At 42.1% G+C, this 15,591-nt stretch overlaps 1 protein-coding gene across 4 annotated transcripts in view; it reads right to left on the bottom strand.

The window, feature by feature from the left end:
• The window catches only part of SGK3 (serum/glucocorticoid regulated kinase family member 3), a 449,614-nt gene that overhangs the window by 134,700 nt on the left and 299,323 nt on the right, over nucleotides 1-15,591 (bottom strand). For all 4 annotated transcript variants that reach the window (XM_069220281.1, XM_069220279.1, XM_069220282.1 and 1 more), the window contains one exon: nucleotides 13,320-13,406. In XM_069220281.1, coding sequence (XP_069076382.1) covers nucleotides 13,320-13,406 — 87 coding nt within the window. The remainder of the gene's footprint in view (nucleotides 1-13,319; nucleotides 13,407-15,591) is intronic.

Below are 15,591 nucleotides of genomic sequence, written 5' to 3'. Positions count from 1 at the left end.
GCAACACCTCCAGAAATGGACCATCTAGGTGAGCAGAGAAAGTGGAGTAATACTCAGCTGGTAGCCCGTCAGCTCTGGGCGCTTTATTGTGGGCTAGTCGGCGCAGCACTGTTCGGATCTCTTCTATGTCGATGGGCTCATCAAGCTTTGTTTTTTTGTAGAGGGGTGAGCTGGGTCAGGGGGAAGTTAGTAAAGAAATCCTCTAATTGAGTTGAAGTGGGCATTGGCCCCTCTGCATACAGCATGCAGTAATAATCCCAGAAGGCATCATTTAGAGCAGCCTGGGAGTTGACTGTGTCTCCAGTCTCCAACCTAATGGGAGTATTAATCTGTCCGCCATTAGTCAGCCACACTAGCAGACTGCTAGATCGATCTCCCTCCGCATGCAACCTAGTAACATAGTGTCAGCAGTCATGTTGACGCAGCCGTGAGTCTGCTTCCTTGTGTCGTGCTCGTAATTCACGAAGCACGTCTGGGTCCGAGAGGCACAGCGCCCCATCTAGTTCCAGGGCACGCAGGTCCATCTCTAACGCAAGCAGTCCGCGCATCAAGATGCGCCTGACTCCCCCTGTGGCTGAGAGGCAGTGGCCTCGCACAACCACTTTGTGGGCATCCCATTCCACAGCTTGCAATGAAGCTGTTTTCCTGTTGAGCGCGAAACATCTGGCGATACATTCAGCCAGCTCCTGGTGGAACGGACGGTCAGTAAGCACTACAGGTTGCAATCGCCACACTGGTTTTCTGGAGCGCGATCTGCACCATTGAAGACCAACCCTTAGTGGACAAAGGTCCGACAGTGTTCTGGACATGTATTCTGCCTGGAATACATCTTGCATCAGGTATGTCAGATCCAATATCAAGCCTATTCAAGTACGCAGTCTGTGTATAGGGGAGTAGAAGGAATACTCCCGTCTTGGGGGTGTTGTGAGCACCATATATCATATAGCTCTCTGTCGACCACCCAGGAGCGAAGACCCTGTGTGGTAACTCTGCTAGGTGCCCCAGGCAGGGGAGTGTGGGATCTGTCCATTTCCACATCTGGGACACAATTAAAGTTACCCCCAACTCCATATACAAGGGAAGGAAGGATCTTGAAAGAGTGTAGGTGTGATGGATGTCAGAAATTCTCTGTGTTTTGAGTTAGGGATGTATATACCGGCCAGCGCTAGGGACAGCCCGTCCAGTGTGCCCTTTGCTAGCACTTACCTGCCGTCCTCGTCTATGGTGAGGCACTCCGCAATGTAGGGGACCTCGGGTGCCACCCAGATCAGAACCCCCATGGCGAATGCTAACGTTGTCGTGCCGTAAACCTGCCTCCTCCATTTAGTTTTGAGCTTGTTCAATTCCCCCGCTGTGAGATGTGCTTTCTGGATTATCGCTATTTGCGCATTGGTGTTGCCATGCCCCTCACATTCCACGTTAATATATTATACCGTGTGGCCCCCATGTACATGTCATTGTGTGTGTTATATTATGCGCTTAGTGCCCTGCTCCGTATCCAATGCACTGTCATAACTCAATGTCCTAAGTTGGTCTATGTCCCTATTCCCACGACCCCCACCGTGCCGCACCGTGTCCGCATCAGAAACCTTGTGTGGACATGAAAAACCACCACAACATCAACCCTCCAGGGCCCATGGCCAACGGGCCTACAGCCAATTCCCCCCCCACCCCAACCTTAGAACACAACAAAGGTCAAACCCATTGGAGGGTTGAACATCGTCCATTTGGAAAGTCATGCTGGGGACGTGGGGGTTCCAAAACTGTGCTCAGAGTTGCACTGGCCCGTTTCTAATGCTGACCAAGTTCCCTCACCCTACGTCCCCAACCTTCTCTGACTTTGCATGCATTTAACGATTGTCGGTAACACTTGTTACAGTTATGCTATAGGTCTGCAATCATAACTTTAAGACACTGCTAGGGTCCTGAGTCTACATGTGTGGCTGTTTGGATTCTCTGACCTGGCTAGGGTGATCATCCTTCTCTGGCTAAGTTGTTCACTAGGTCTTGTATCATGCCTGAGACAACCTCTCCACTTCCATGAAGAGTAGTCCTCGTACGATCGTCCGGCTGCGCCAGCAGTGGAGGTAGAATTGCAGGTCGTCTGCTGTGCGTTGGGGTAACATCTGGTCCGTGCTTAGAGCTAACTGTCGTGCCACTGGAGTAGCACTCCGATGAGTCAGTGTCCGAGGTGCGTGCCTCGCGTAGGGCATCGTATGAGTTGGATGTGTACTGCTTGGCTTTGAGTAGTGCTTGGCCTTCCACTGCTTGGGCCTTCGTTAGATGCGCCCTAGTCTACGGTTTCCTCTTGCGCCGGGTTGGAGAGGGTCTGCCATCCCTTGGACAGAGGTTCCTCACGAGTCGACCTCGCTAGGTCCTTGGCGTGCAGCCATGTCCAGACGTCCTCTAGAGTCGGGAAGATGTGAATTTTCTCTCCGTCCACTACTCTCAGTCTCGCTGGGAATGATGCATACATGATGCTGTGCTCACGTAGGAGTTGCTTGACCTTAATATATGAATTTTTCCTATGCTGTACCAACATATAGTCAGGGTAGGCTATAATGGTTGTGTTTTCTAACTTCCACAGGCCTTTCATCCAGAAGCTCTGGAGGATGAGATCCAGGTAGTTGAGGAGATGGGCTATTAGTGGCTGGGATAGGGCACTAGGTGGCGGTGGTCTACCTGGGATTCAGTGTGCTCGCTCAATGGAGAAGAGAGCTGGCACTTTGTTCCTCAGTACTCTGGTCTTAAGCCACTTCTCAAGGAGTTCGGCATTAGGTTCTTCTGCGTGCTCCGGGAACTCCAAAAATTGGACATTATTCCTCTGTGACCTCCCCTCTGCCTCCTCAGCCCTGCGTGCAGAGAAGAAACTTCCACCTGCAATGTTGCTACATGAGTCCGAAGTTCCTGTACCGTTGGTTGCAAGGTCGCTGGGGTGACTAAGTGTTGTCCACTCTTCCAGCCAGTTTACATTGGTCCACACAAAGTAAGTTGACTTCTTGCCACACAGAATCAATTTTAGTGTCTAAGGTGGTCTTAATGTCTAGCACGGCTTGCAGTAACTTCTCGAATTGAGCAGAGTGGGCTTGGAGCGGGGTGCTCATCTGCTAAAGTGTGGCAATGTCAGCGATGTCCCCTCTGAGGTCAGAGAGAGCTTTACTGCTTTGGGTTTCACCATTTTGTGGTCGGCCGACTCGGTTAGTGTCCAAGTACCATGTAGCTTCAGCTCCCAGCTGCACTGTCCCGATAGCGTGGCCGGTGGTGCGACACCTGGAGATGGTTGGCCGGGTGCGTGAGGCGTGCCGTTCCGTGTCTGCCGCTGCCCTCAAAGGGCTTCCGGCGTCACCCAGGGAGGGGCCCCCCAGCCCTGTCACAGTCACAATCTCAGTTAAAGGAGTATTTGGGCAGTGCCTCCTGTCCCTGCGATTTGGGGCTCTCAACCTCTCTGATGTTTCTTTCAGCTGCCCACCTGTTGGTATTCAGGATAACGGATAGGCGTCTCCAGAGTGTTTAATTTCCAGGGGGGCTGTAGATATTTGATATGGCCTTGTGGTAATCTGCCCCCCTGTTATGGCCTCTGGGCCTCTGATTGCCCTGTCGGCACTGGCTTTATGTAGGCTGCCTAGTTCCCATTAGTAACGATCTCTGACACCCATTAGTGCAACATGTCGAGGCAAGGCAGTCTTGTTGCATGCGCCAGTTCCCGTTGTCATGGCGCCGGTCCCCCACAGAGGGATCTCCTCCCTCGTAGCCTATACAGATCAGTGGTCCATGGCCGTAGCATCTATCGCATCCTCCCTGGTGCACCAGACATAGGGTGCGCATTCAATCCCACACGTGGGTCACAACGCCCCCATGGCGTTTCTCCCTGCTCACTGCACCTTCCTGGGCTGCTTCATTTTACGTCTTCACCTCCACTGTGGCCGCATCTCCTGTTCCTTGTCTAATTCATTTACGTTTGATTCCCATGCTAATTTCAAGTTTTCCATTGAATCTGGGGCGTTCCGGAGAAGGGATTTATATAATCTAGAGATGATCCATGTGCTTGGAAGACATAGTATTAGTTTGGGATCTAGGGAGTTGAACTTGGAATGGAAATGGTTGAAAATGTATCCTGAAGAGCCGACAGTGAGTAGCGCAACTGGAGGTATTAAAGGAATTGGAATTTGTGTAGGATAAAGTCAACTGGAAGTTGTTTGTAAGATTTAATATGTGATCCAGCCCAGACGTCACCCAGGGCAGAGATTCCTATCTGAAAGCACATATTTGAAGGGGCTCTCATATGTGAGAATGAAGGAAAAGGAGGCTCTTTGAAATAAAACTTTGGAATAGGTTCACACAGTTTTGGTCTCGCGGGTAAGCCGGGATTCATTCCAGGTTTTTTGGTTTCACATTGCGCCATTCAGTCACTAGACAGGTATCTTTCTCCCATTTCATATCAAAGTATAAAGCTCTGCCTTTCATTTTTTGCACAAGAATAAGCAAAATATTGGGTACTTGCATATTTTTAAATATTTCAGGAATACATGTTCAAAAGAGTTTTATAAACCTTGCTTTTTCAACAAATTCATTCTCAAAATTAGCTGAAAAATTTACTGTTTGCATCTCTCTTTACAAAATTGTATCAGGGGCCCCCCTTATTTTCCAAATCCCCCTTAAGTCCCAATCCACCATGCCCCCTTATGTCACACAGGTACGCTTGCTTGCTAAGTGAAACTCCCCTCCAACTTTTACACCCCACCAGTTTGAAAAGTCACCAGCCGCCAATAATGGGTACTTTGAGGTCTCAAAAGCTCTCTATTACCTGTGGAGTCAACCAAGGTTCCAAACTGTCTTGTATCATCTTCGAGCCTCCATTGACACATTAGGTGTGCTACTCCCAGATGAGAGAATCAGGATTCACCAATATGATAATGATAAACAACTCTACTTGACAGTCTCCTCTGTTTCAGACATTCAATGCATCAAACACTGCCTGCACATCCTAAAGACGTGGATGTCCAACGTCCACCTGAATCTTAACCCTGCAAAGAAAGAATTCCTATATACCTAGAACAACAAACAAGAAATACTTCAAACCCGGCTTATTCGCATGAACCCTGACAGCTTTTAACCTCAACTTTCACTGAATGCCAAGCCATTTAGAATCTTTCTGATTACCCGCCTCAGTCTCAAAGAACACATTGCCAAAAACACAAAGCATGCTGCTACCAGCTCTCTGTTCTAAAGAAAGTCATACTGTTTCTTTCAGAAAGCAATATCAGAATTGTTGTTGAAGAGTTTGTACTCTCAAATCTGGATGATGAACACATGACCTTACTGACTCCACAATGATGTGCTCATCACAGGAGCACAGGCTCTGAAGAAATTTGATCACGACATCCACATATGATCGACTCCATTGGCTCCCCATGTTGACTCGCACCGTAGTCAAAACCAGCTGCATCGTTTACTTTCATTAAATCTATCTTTTTATTGCTTTTGTATGGCAATAAAAGGGTATACAATGTCTGTAAACCATGGCACTTTTTGTAGCAGAAATCATAACAGCACAACCTTTAAGAACCATAGTGTACAAAGATGTTATAGAGAAAATCAGTGATAATTCAATCAGTTCTCATCATCAGTGTCTGATAGTCTGGAAAGTCAAGGTCCCCAAATCTGCTAATGTGTACGTTCACTTCCTCTCAATTTGTAAATTAACTTCTCAGCCGTTGCACAGCAGTCAATACCCCAGACCAGAAAAATATCAGGTTTGCAGCGTTTTGTGTACGCCTTGTCAATAATTTGTTATATGGGGGCATTGCCTTATCGTATGGTAAAGGGACCTGTCCAGGTCACCACAAAGTGTACAGTTCGAGTTCCATGCCCTACCTATTCTCCAGAGCATGTCAGGGTTGCAGTAGATTCTATGAAAATAACGGTCCCAGCTGCCTCATTTACAAACCAATCACAGCTAGAACCCCTGGTTACATTGCACACTAGCGCCCGATCTCTGGTGTGTATCGGCACACCCACAGCCTGGATCATATTAGTCTAAAGACTAAGAAGAGTAAAAAAAAAAAAGAAAAAAAACAGGGCCGCAGGCATTTTCCATTTATGTACCCAGGAGCTGGAACAACACCCACCCCCCATTCATGAAAACTGCAGCAGCTGCTGCTGCTATTTAGGAAAAAGTTGAAGACTCACCTCTTTGAAGAAAACTACATCACAATGCATTTAATCAATCAATCGTACAAGGAGTCTTGTCTGCGGAGATGGGTCTTGGTTCTTTGAGGGAGGTGATCCAGGGGGTTTCCGTGACTTTGCCCCAGTTGCAGCAGGTGGAGGAGTCTTGTCAGGGCTTCTGGCTGTCCGTCGATAGTTAAGTGGATGATGTTGTGGTCTGTCCAGGTTACCTCGGTGGTGTGGGACAGTTTGGCCCTGTCGCTGGTAGAGAAAATGGGGTCCAGTGTGTGTCCTGTGCTGGGTCAGGGGTGCGGTAACCAATTGTGAGAGATCGATGATGCTCATGTTTTCAAGAAGTGAGGTGGAGCTGACATCATCCAGGACTTCTAGGTGGAAGTTCAGGTCCCCCAGGAAGATGAAGTGGTTGGTGTTGATTGCCAGGGAGCAATGAAATACAGGATGGAGTTGCAGAAGCTGTGGCAGGGCCATGGGGTCTGAGGCGAGAATTCCTCTGATGGTGGTTTTGGTGTCAGGTTTGACCGGGAAGTTGAGGTGTTCCATGATCGGTGTTATGTCGTCTTCCATGGAAGTGCAGTTGAAGGAGTCCATGTGGATGATGGCGATGCCTCCGCTGTGTCTGTTGGGGCAGTTGCGGTGAATCATCTTGTATCCGGGGGTGTTGGGTTGGCAATGTCTGGTGGAGGGGTGAGCCAGGTTTTGGTGATGAACATTACGTCGGAGGCAAGGGTGGTTATGGTGTCCCAGATTTCCATGGTGTGCTTGCAGAGGGATAGGATGCTGAGCAGTGCGCAGTGGAGTTGTGGTTTGTGGCCGGGAGTCTGAAGGGTGGAGATTGTGCTGGTTACTTCTCCGCATGATAAGCAGCAGTTGTGGCAGGCAAAGGGGCCTTCTGTGGATCGAGGTGAGAAGATGCTGCAGTTGGTGTTCCGGGTCTTAGGTATGAGGATTGGATCTCTTTGGAGGAGTACCGGCGGCAGGCTGCAGATCCAGGGGTCCTGGTGGTGGGTGCAGTCCAAACGCAGACAGGCTTGCCTTTGGCGCCCCGCTGCGCAGTCGCACAGCAACCGCCATTAAGTAGGTCCTGGAGAAGGTGGGCACAGTGGGAGGAGGGCAGGAGAAAGGAGCGGCAGGGAGAAACAACAGGAAAAAGGTGGTAGGGACCGGGGGCACGAGAACAAGGTGTGAAAACAGTTACAGAAAAATAGGATTACAAGACAAACAGTACCAGACAACAGTACAACAGAAAAATACCAGAAGGCAGACAAATATACAAACAGTGAGACGACAAATGGGAGTACAAGACAAACAGTACAAGACAACAGTACAACAGAATAATAACAGGAGGCAGACAAACAGGGGGCAGACAAACAGGAGTACAAGATAAACAGTACAAGACAACAGTACAACAGAAAAATAACTGGACGCAGAGGAGTGCCGATACTCAGGAGAGGCTCAGATCAAGGTGAGATGCAGCGGGGGAGCAAGGTACAGGACCTGCTCCCTGCATTAACTGTCTCAAACCACCCAATTTTATCCGTCATGTGTTCATTTTTTGCATGTCTTTGACGCTGTACAGTGCTCCACTGCCTTTTTGGTTAGGTTTGTGCTATAGAAATATCATGTACATACATACATACACACCTTCCTACATACAAGACTGACAATGGAGCCAAGAACTCACTTATACATGAACAAGGTATTTGTGCCTGACCATATAATGTTGATAATGTATTGCTGAAACCACTTGTGTGGTGCTGATTAGCCATTTGATTTTAAACCTCTTCATACATCAGTTATGTCCCATTGTTCCCACTATGATGTGTAATGTCTTACTAAAATCAGAAATAACATGTTACTTTGAATTTTTACTAAGCAACAGGTAAGTTGCTCCTACTATGCTCAAATGGCGTAAACATGACTTGCTATATATAAGGATGGCAAGGCATCAATAGATATATTTTCAACCAAATGAACTAGGTACAGGGAACATGTTGATATGACTAGTGAATTAAATGAATGTGTGTTCATGCATCAATCAGCCAGGTTTGCTCCCTCTTATGCCAACATCTTTACGGGACGGTATTAAAGGGACCAGGCCTGGAATGAGAATGTCCATACATGCCCAGGGCACATCATTTTCTGGGCCAGGAATATTAATTATATTTTTGTTATCTGGGATGGCAGAGTGGAATCTTTATTAGACTACTACCTATATCTGAATAGCAATCAGGTTAATGTTAAATTGGAACCAGAGTACAATAAAGATACTACATTGTTTTTAGATTACACAGCGATAGTAGTGTGATTGTTTGCTACACTATACATTAGGGCATCCGGCTACTCAGAATAACAATATTCCATATGAGGTGCTTCTCAGACATAAACATAACTGTTCCTTGACAGTGAATATTTTCTTTAGGAAGGAAAAGCAACTGATTTTTTTTATATTTGAGGTTACTAAAGAAGTCCCAAGAAAAATTCTATTACAAGATAGACCTATAAAAATTAGCTTATGAAAAGAATGTAATATTTATTATGAGATGTTAGTATATTTAAAAAACACTGGAAATTTTTGAATACAGATAAATATTTAGCTAAGATTATTTGATCTCGACCTGATATAATGGTTCAGGAAGTCCAACTCTTTCATGAATTTTCTGAGCTCTAGTGACACCATTAGCTATGCAAATAATGATGACAGGAATGTGTTTATTTGAAAAGCCTAAAGTTTGCTTTAGAGTGGGGGTGCATCTGCTGTCAGTACGTTAATGACAAGAACACATTTTTCTGTGAGGGATACAATTGAAGAGGTCATACTAATATGGACAAAGGTGGGTTTGACACTTCAACTTTTGTACTGGCAGAATAAATGTTTGAATTTACAGTTGTTTTTTGTCCATTTCCTTTGTGATTTTTATACTCTCTGAACTGTCAAAGTATAGATGTAATTATTTTTTGGAATACCAATAAAGACATATGATCTTTTTATGTACTGCCCAACAGTTTGACCTACACTCTGAATGTTTTGGGTTAGCAGAGGACAATTATAAGTGAGGTTTCTACATGGTACTGATGGCAAAGGTGCAGGTTTCTTTGAAATTGACTATTGTTTTGTCTTCTAATATGGCAAGTATATCTGTTGTGTTATGCACAGGTAGAGTAGTATTATAACCTGCGGAGACGTGAGGTTCGCGCGCACTACTGGTGTTGTTTATTTATTATAGACAATATTGATTTGTTAGAAGAACTATTTTTTCAAAGCTATATTTTTGTTGGTTGTTTGCATGAGTTTAAATGGAATCTTGAAAAATTAGAGTTTGTAGAAACATGCGCTTTACATACTATACCACTGAAGAGAAGGGCCTTGTTCATTTGTACATCCAGTAACTCTGTGGTGTTCGGCATTGACAGAAGATACTTACAACTCGTGGTGATGTGGGGTTCTTGTATGTTGTCAGAAGTGCTTCTTTGCCAAGGAGAATAGTTATTAGTTAAAAAATATATTTTTTAGATGATTTATTTTTGTTTATCTGTGTGAGCTGGATGGACATTTTAAAAATACTAATTTCTAATAGTGTGTGTTTCAGGGACTTAAACCAGTTGAGAGGAGAGGTATTTTGTTTATTTTCTATCTACAGCAATGGAAGATGGCAATTTGCATCATTTTTCAAACACCACATGATAACTGTATATCTGAATCTTGTCTTGTGATACTAAATTGTCTCATGTGATACTAATTTACAGATGGTTGATTTGGTTAGCTGTTTGAATAGATAATATATAAGTAAGATGACTACTGGAAGTACATTTAGCCACTTTGAAATTCAGAAGGACGATACATGCAAATACCTTGTGAAGATGAGTTCACCAGTATCGCAATAAGCAAGCTGAACTATACCAGTGAGATGTGATTTGTTGGTTAGCATGCTTTTGTTACAGTTGAGGATTTATTTAGAGCGGAGTGAAAATGGAGATCTATACATTGTTTGTTGTTTGAGGACAGGAGATATCAGTGGTATGTCAACCTGTGCAGCCTGGGACATGGCACTTCTACAGAGATATTGATCATATGACTTTTCTAAAATCTTCTTTTAACAGTGATCCAAGAGATGTGATCTGTCAGTTTATATGACTCTATTAGAATTTGTGAATTATTTAGAGTGTAGGAGAATTGGTGATCCACTTATTGCCTGATGGATGAGGACCAATATACCAGCGGTCTTCCAACCTGTGCAGCCCAGGGCATGCTATTACTAGATAGCAATTGAAACTACGAGTGTTTCCAAAAGTGTCTTTTGATAGTGATATGTATGATAAGATTTGTCAAGTTGCATATTTTGTGTTTAACTGGAGAGCTTCTTAGGGTGCAGTGAAACTCCGATCTACACATTGTTTAGTTGAGTGAGGACTCAACACACCAGCGGTAAGTTGACCTATGCAGCCTGGGGCATGCTAACTTTACAGTGACATGTAATTTATGAGCGTTACTAAAAACTGAATCTGACTCTACATTGCTTTTTAACACAGGATGCTGACTGTTTAGAAGCAGTACTAACCAAATAAATATTGGTTCATTTTAGATATGTCAGCAAAACAATTAGGGTTATATTTGCCTTGTAATATCTTTAGTATTTGTTCGAATTGGGGAAACACCTATCATATTGAACACAATCTTTACTGTGGGATACACTCATGATGATGTCATGCATGAATATGATCTTCAATATGAAGTAGATGGATTATCTAAAGTCATTAATGGTAAGGTATTCTATAAGTGATAATACATGTCCAGCTCACTTCAATGCTTAATAATAAACCATAATTAATTTTCTATCAAATATATTTCATTTTTCTTTTTCAGTTTGTATCTGATTTTTTGCCAATTTAGGAATAATGTGAGGGACTGATCAGTACTGAGAATGAATGGAGAACAACATCTGAAGGAAACATTCAGTAATGTAAATAGAGCTTCAAGAGAAGTACTTCCCATACTTTTCAGGTAAGCCCTTCAAGGTGCAAAAGTGTATTCCTTTTTCTGTGATACATATTAGTTCAACTGATTTAGGACTCATTGACAAATACATACACCATTATGGGTGGAAATCATGCTGATGTCTCATTCTGTTGGAAAATATATTGATTGTGTTTAGGGACCTAGGACTTTTAAGATATCCCCTTGATGTTGGATTACATGACTGTCTGCCACCTGCATTGTAAGACATATCTATGTGGAGTTTATGGTATTGTCGGATGAGATTGCCTCCTCTATCAAAAGTACCAATAAGACAGTACTGATTTCTTGTATGAGACATTATCTTAATTTAGAATGTTTTTTTAATATTTCAATATGTATAGGAGTTGTTTATATGTCTCTTTTGTATTTTATATAACAGTATCAGTGCACATTGTAACCCTAAGGAAACAGGGTGATTGATAAATGGTTGCAAGGAGCCATTTATTTTCTTAATGGATGAAGGTATATGGTCAAATACCCCAATGCGATATCATTAAAATGTATGCACTCCTGAAGAAACAGGGTTTCTTGCGAAACACATTTTGGCTGCTTACATCGAAATTGGGTATCAAAAGAACCTGCCAACATCAAAATGGCCAATCGAAAGACTGTGTAATGTGTTAATCAATACTGAGACAATTTTTATTGGTTGATGTGAAATAGCTTGGTATACTATTTGATTGAATAATTATTCTTTATAAGATTTTTTGAGGTTCAAGAATATTATGATATGTATTTTTTCTGGTCTTCGCATAGTATTCCCCCGGATTTGGGTGTTATGTATTAAGGCGTCAAAATAAGGTGGGACCTAATCCCTTTGCCGAACTTTATTGATCCAGTCCAAAACATTGGTATTAATCCCTCATTGAAGTGTGTCCGTTGGTCCATTACTGATGCTGATTTTTACAGTAAATTATTGGAGCTGGGCGAAATGATATGCTTGTGACAGACCTGCAAATAATACAAATTACGATAAACAAACCTGTTTCACTATTCCTGAAGACAAACTACTGTAAAAGCATAAGCTACATTTCCCCAAAACAAACAAATATCATTTAGAAAGAAGTCACTGATATAGCTGTTTGAATACATTGGCAAAGGATTATATCACTTTGATGGTTATACAATTTGATCATGATTTTAAATCATTAAGTGGTTTCTATGACATTAGATGCTGTTTCCAGACCAGTTGAAAGACATCAGCTGGTAGATTTAAAAAAGACATGCATAACACTTAGCTTAAAAGTGGAGATTTATGCTGTGGGAGAATTCATAATTACCATTTTAAGAGTACTACATTCAAACTATCCACTTGTTGTGGTGCGGTCAGGAGCGTATGCAAAACAAAGCAAAACAGTGTCATCTAAGTCAATATTTACATATAAGGATTTTAGAGTACAGTTTATTCACATTAAAAGCAACAAATTAGCAAAGTACACAAATGTGTTCGTAGTTTTTATTGCATGAAGCATGGGACACGACAATCTTCCAGGAATAGCCTTGAATAAGTCCAAGGATTGGACGAAACAACCAAATCATCTATATTTTGTCTCGTGTCTGGCTTTTGGACGAATTAGCTGTGTCAGAACAACTACTGTCTGTTGTCGTTGATGAAGTAAACACACCAATCGATTATAACATTAACAAATTGACTTTTTAAAATATTGTTAAAGGAACATTCTTTGATCATATATTTCTTAAAATATGGATTGCATTGTCTTATGATAGGGTATCAATTTAACAAATCCTGATAGGTTGACATACATTTTGAGTGCTCTGCCGCCGAGTTTGGTGTAGGTCTACGTTTCTCTGTATAAGCTTTAATTCAAAGGGGCAGAGTTTTTTCAGTCCTCGGACTAACACCTTGGAACGTCTTGCCTGACCACCTAAGATACTCCTGTAACATCCTTTCTTTCAAAAGGCACTATTTGTTTTAAGATAATTTTGAAAGAGAGGCACAAGATTCTCTGTCATAGTGAGCCCAATCTAAATGCACAACTAGAATAAGAGTTAAGAAACTGACAATACGTAGTTATAAAAATATACTTTTCCAAGAATATTAGCAATGAACATAATCGCCACATATAGCTATTTTAGAATGTTAAACATTTCTTACTTCAGGTGTCCCACAAAAGGTGCTGGTGGTGTCATTAGAAGAAATGCCCTCTTTGCACAGTCCAAAATCGGTTAAAACAACATGCCCCTAGATAAGACAAACAAGTTGTTTAGCATTATCTTAAAAGTAATATTCTAATCTAAAAGTATAATATAGACAAATAAAACACAATGATTGGCTTTATGACTACGAAGCAGAATAGTACAAGTTCCATTCCTCCAAAACAGATGCCAGCTTCAGGCGGAATTCTCTGATTATCTTCAATGGGGTTCAAGTATTTTGATTATCAACACTAAGGGGTTAAATGTCAGTGACTACAAGAGCTGCTAAACCACACTGTTCCCCATTTGAGGGCCCCAAAGAACACTTAAGTCTGAAGATACTACTTCAGCACCTCCATGCCTACAGTACTTAGGTGGCTGCAATTGCTTGTTCGTTTATAGTTAACTTTCAGACTTTCGTTTCTGACTATAAATTTAACAACAATGGACACAGCGAATTAAGTCCAAGCTTAAGAGGCACCAGCTGATGCAAAGATTACAAAAAATACCAACAAGCTTTTTGGATCAAACACACTCTAAAAACCATGGACTATCAACTACTTGGGAATAACTGTAATGTTTATTGAATTATTCGGTTTATTTTCACTTAAGATACTTCTTTTGGTTCCTAACAAGTATAACTTCACTCACAAAAATAAGCTGATATCACATAATTGAAGCATGGGTACACTCAGAAGGTATTCTTTAGTCACATCAAACACATCCCTTTTTTAATTAAATTAAATTTGTCGGAAATTGTCTTTATATTCCAGCTTCTGATTGGAAGGGTAGAAGTTGTGACTGAAGACTACAATGGCTACAGAGATCTTTGTGGCACTAATATCAATTGGGAGGGTTACATAGCCCAAAAGCACCAAACACAATAATGGCTCCCGCTGCTTGGATCAGGGATAGGCCTCTATGTCATCCCTTTAACATATGGCAGGGACCCTCTGCAATTTTCTCCGAGTCAGATGCATGGCAAAATGCAGAGAAATTATGATGTTAGCTTTTTGTGCAGCTATTAAGAACACAAGAAACGCAGAAAGAAAGTATGGCTACTAATGAGTCACTAATGAAGCCTGCAACAGTAAGGTTGCTGTATCTAATTAATACATTTGTTAGTATAAAAGCACAAGACAACCACTTTCATCACACTGGCAATTATGAATTTAAGTAAGCCATAGCTTACTAGCGTCATCTTCCTCTTTTACAAGGCTCTGTATGTTGCTCAAGATCCTTTATTGATCACCTTGAGTTTCTGCACGGTCTGCTTCATTTGAGTGTTTTTCAATATTAGGACACAACTGGCAATTCAAACCACTGCTACACACTATTTTTATTTATTCAGTAACAGATATGGCTAACTACATGGAACAAAGATTACATCAACAGAATCCGAATATACCACTAAAGCATAAATCATTGTGAGAGGTAACATATACATTAATGATGGAAAAGTGGAGGGAGTCTTTAGCGGGGCTGGGGGGGTTGAAAGCAACAAAATGTCTTACTCAAAATATTGTACTATGTCACTGTAAACTAAGTTCATGAATGTCCTTTATATGTAGAACTGGCAATGGAACAGTAGTTCTTTAGTTCAATCTTGAACGTTTCGTAGGAGTGTATAGTTTTGATTTTGGTGGAAGAGAATTACAAACCCTGGACATTCTTCATGAAAATGACTGCTTCATAGTTTTCTTTTCCTGAAAGCTGGGGTATCTAATAATTGAGTTTCTGAGTGAATGCTGGCTGCCTGAAAAGAGTGATTTGCAGGCCAGATCCTGTGATTTCTGCGTGGAGAGCTCTGTCAGTTTTGCAAGATAGTTTAAACTTGCCTTGTTGGTCTATCCATTGACTTTACAGAGTGATCATGGCAGGAGAAATTTGATTATATTCTCTTTCCCAAGAGGTTAGTCTGTCTTCTGCATCAAGAGGTGTCCTGAGAAAATCCAGGTGGATATTTGGAAATTCAAATAAATGAGAATTCCTATAATCCAATGTGAATAGTATTAGTGGTTGTTTCACTTGCTTGAAGCCTTCTGGGATTAGATGCTTGACACCCCTCAGCAGTCTGAGCTGGCAGTATATCTCTTTGGCTAGTACATTTGAATGGAATAGTAGGCTTTCTTTTAGAATGGCCATGTCAAAGTACAAATCAACCATACTGAGATGCTGATACAGTACCTAAAAAGAACTGTGTATAAACAAATGCCCTCAACCATTCCAAA

Source organism: Pleurodeles waltl, chromosome 2_2, assembly GCF_031143425.1.
Source record: "Pleurodeles waltl isolate 20211129_DDA chromosome 2_2, aPleWal1.hap1.20221129, whole genome shotgun sequence".
Taxonomy (NCBI): Eukaryota; Metazoa; Chordata; class Amphibia; order Caudata; family Salamandridae; genus Pleurodeles; species Pleurodeles waltl.
This window is presented reverse-complemented; position numbering and strand designations above follow the sequence as displayed.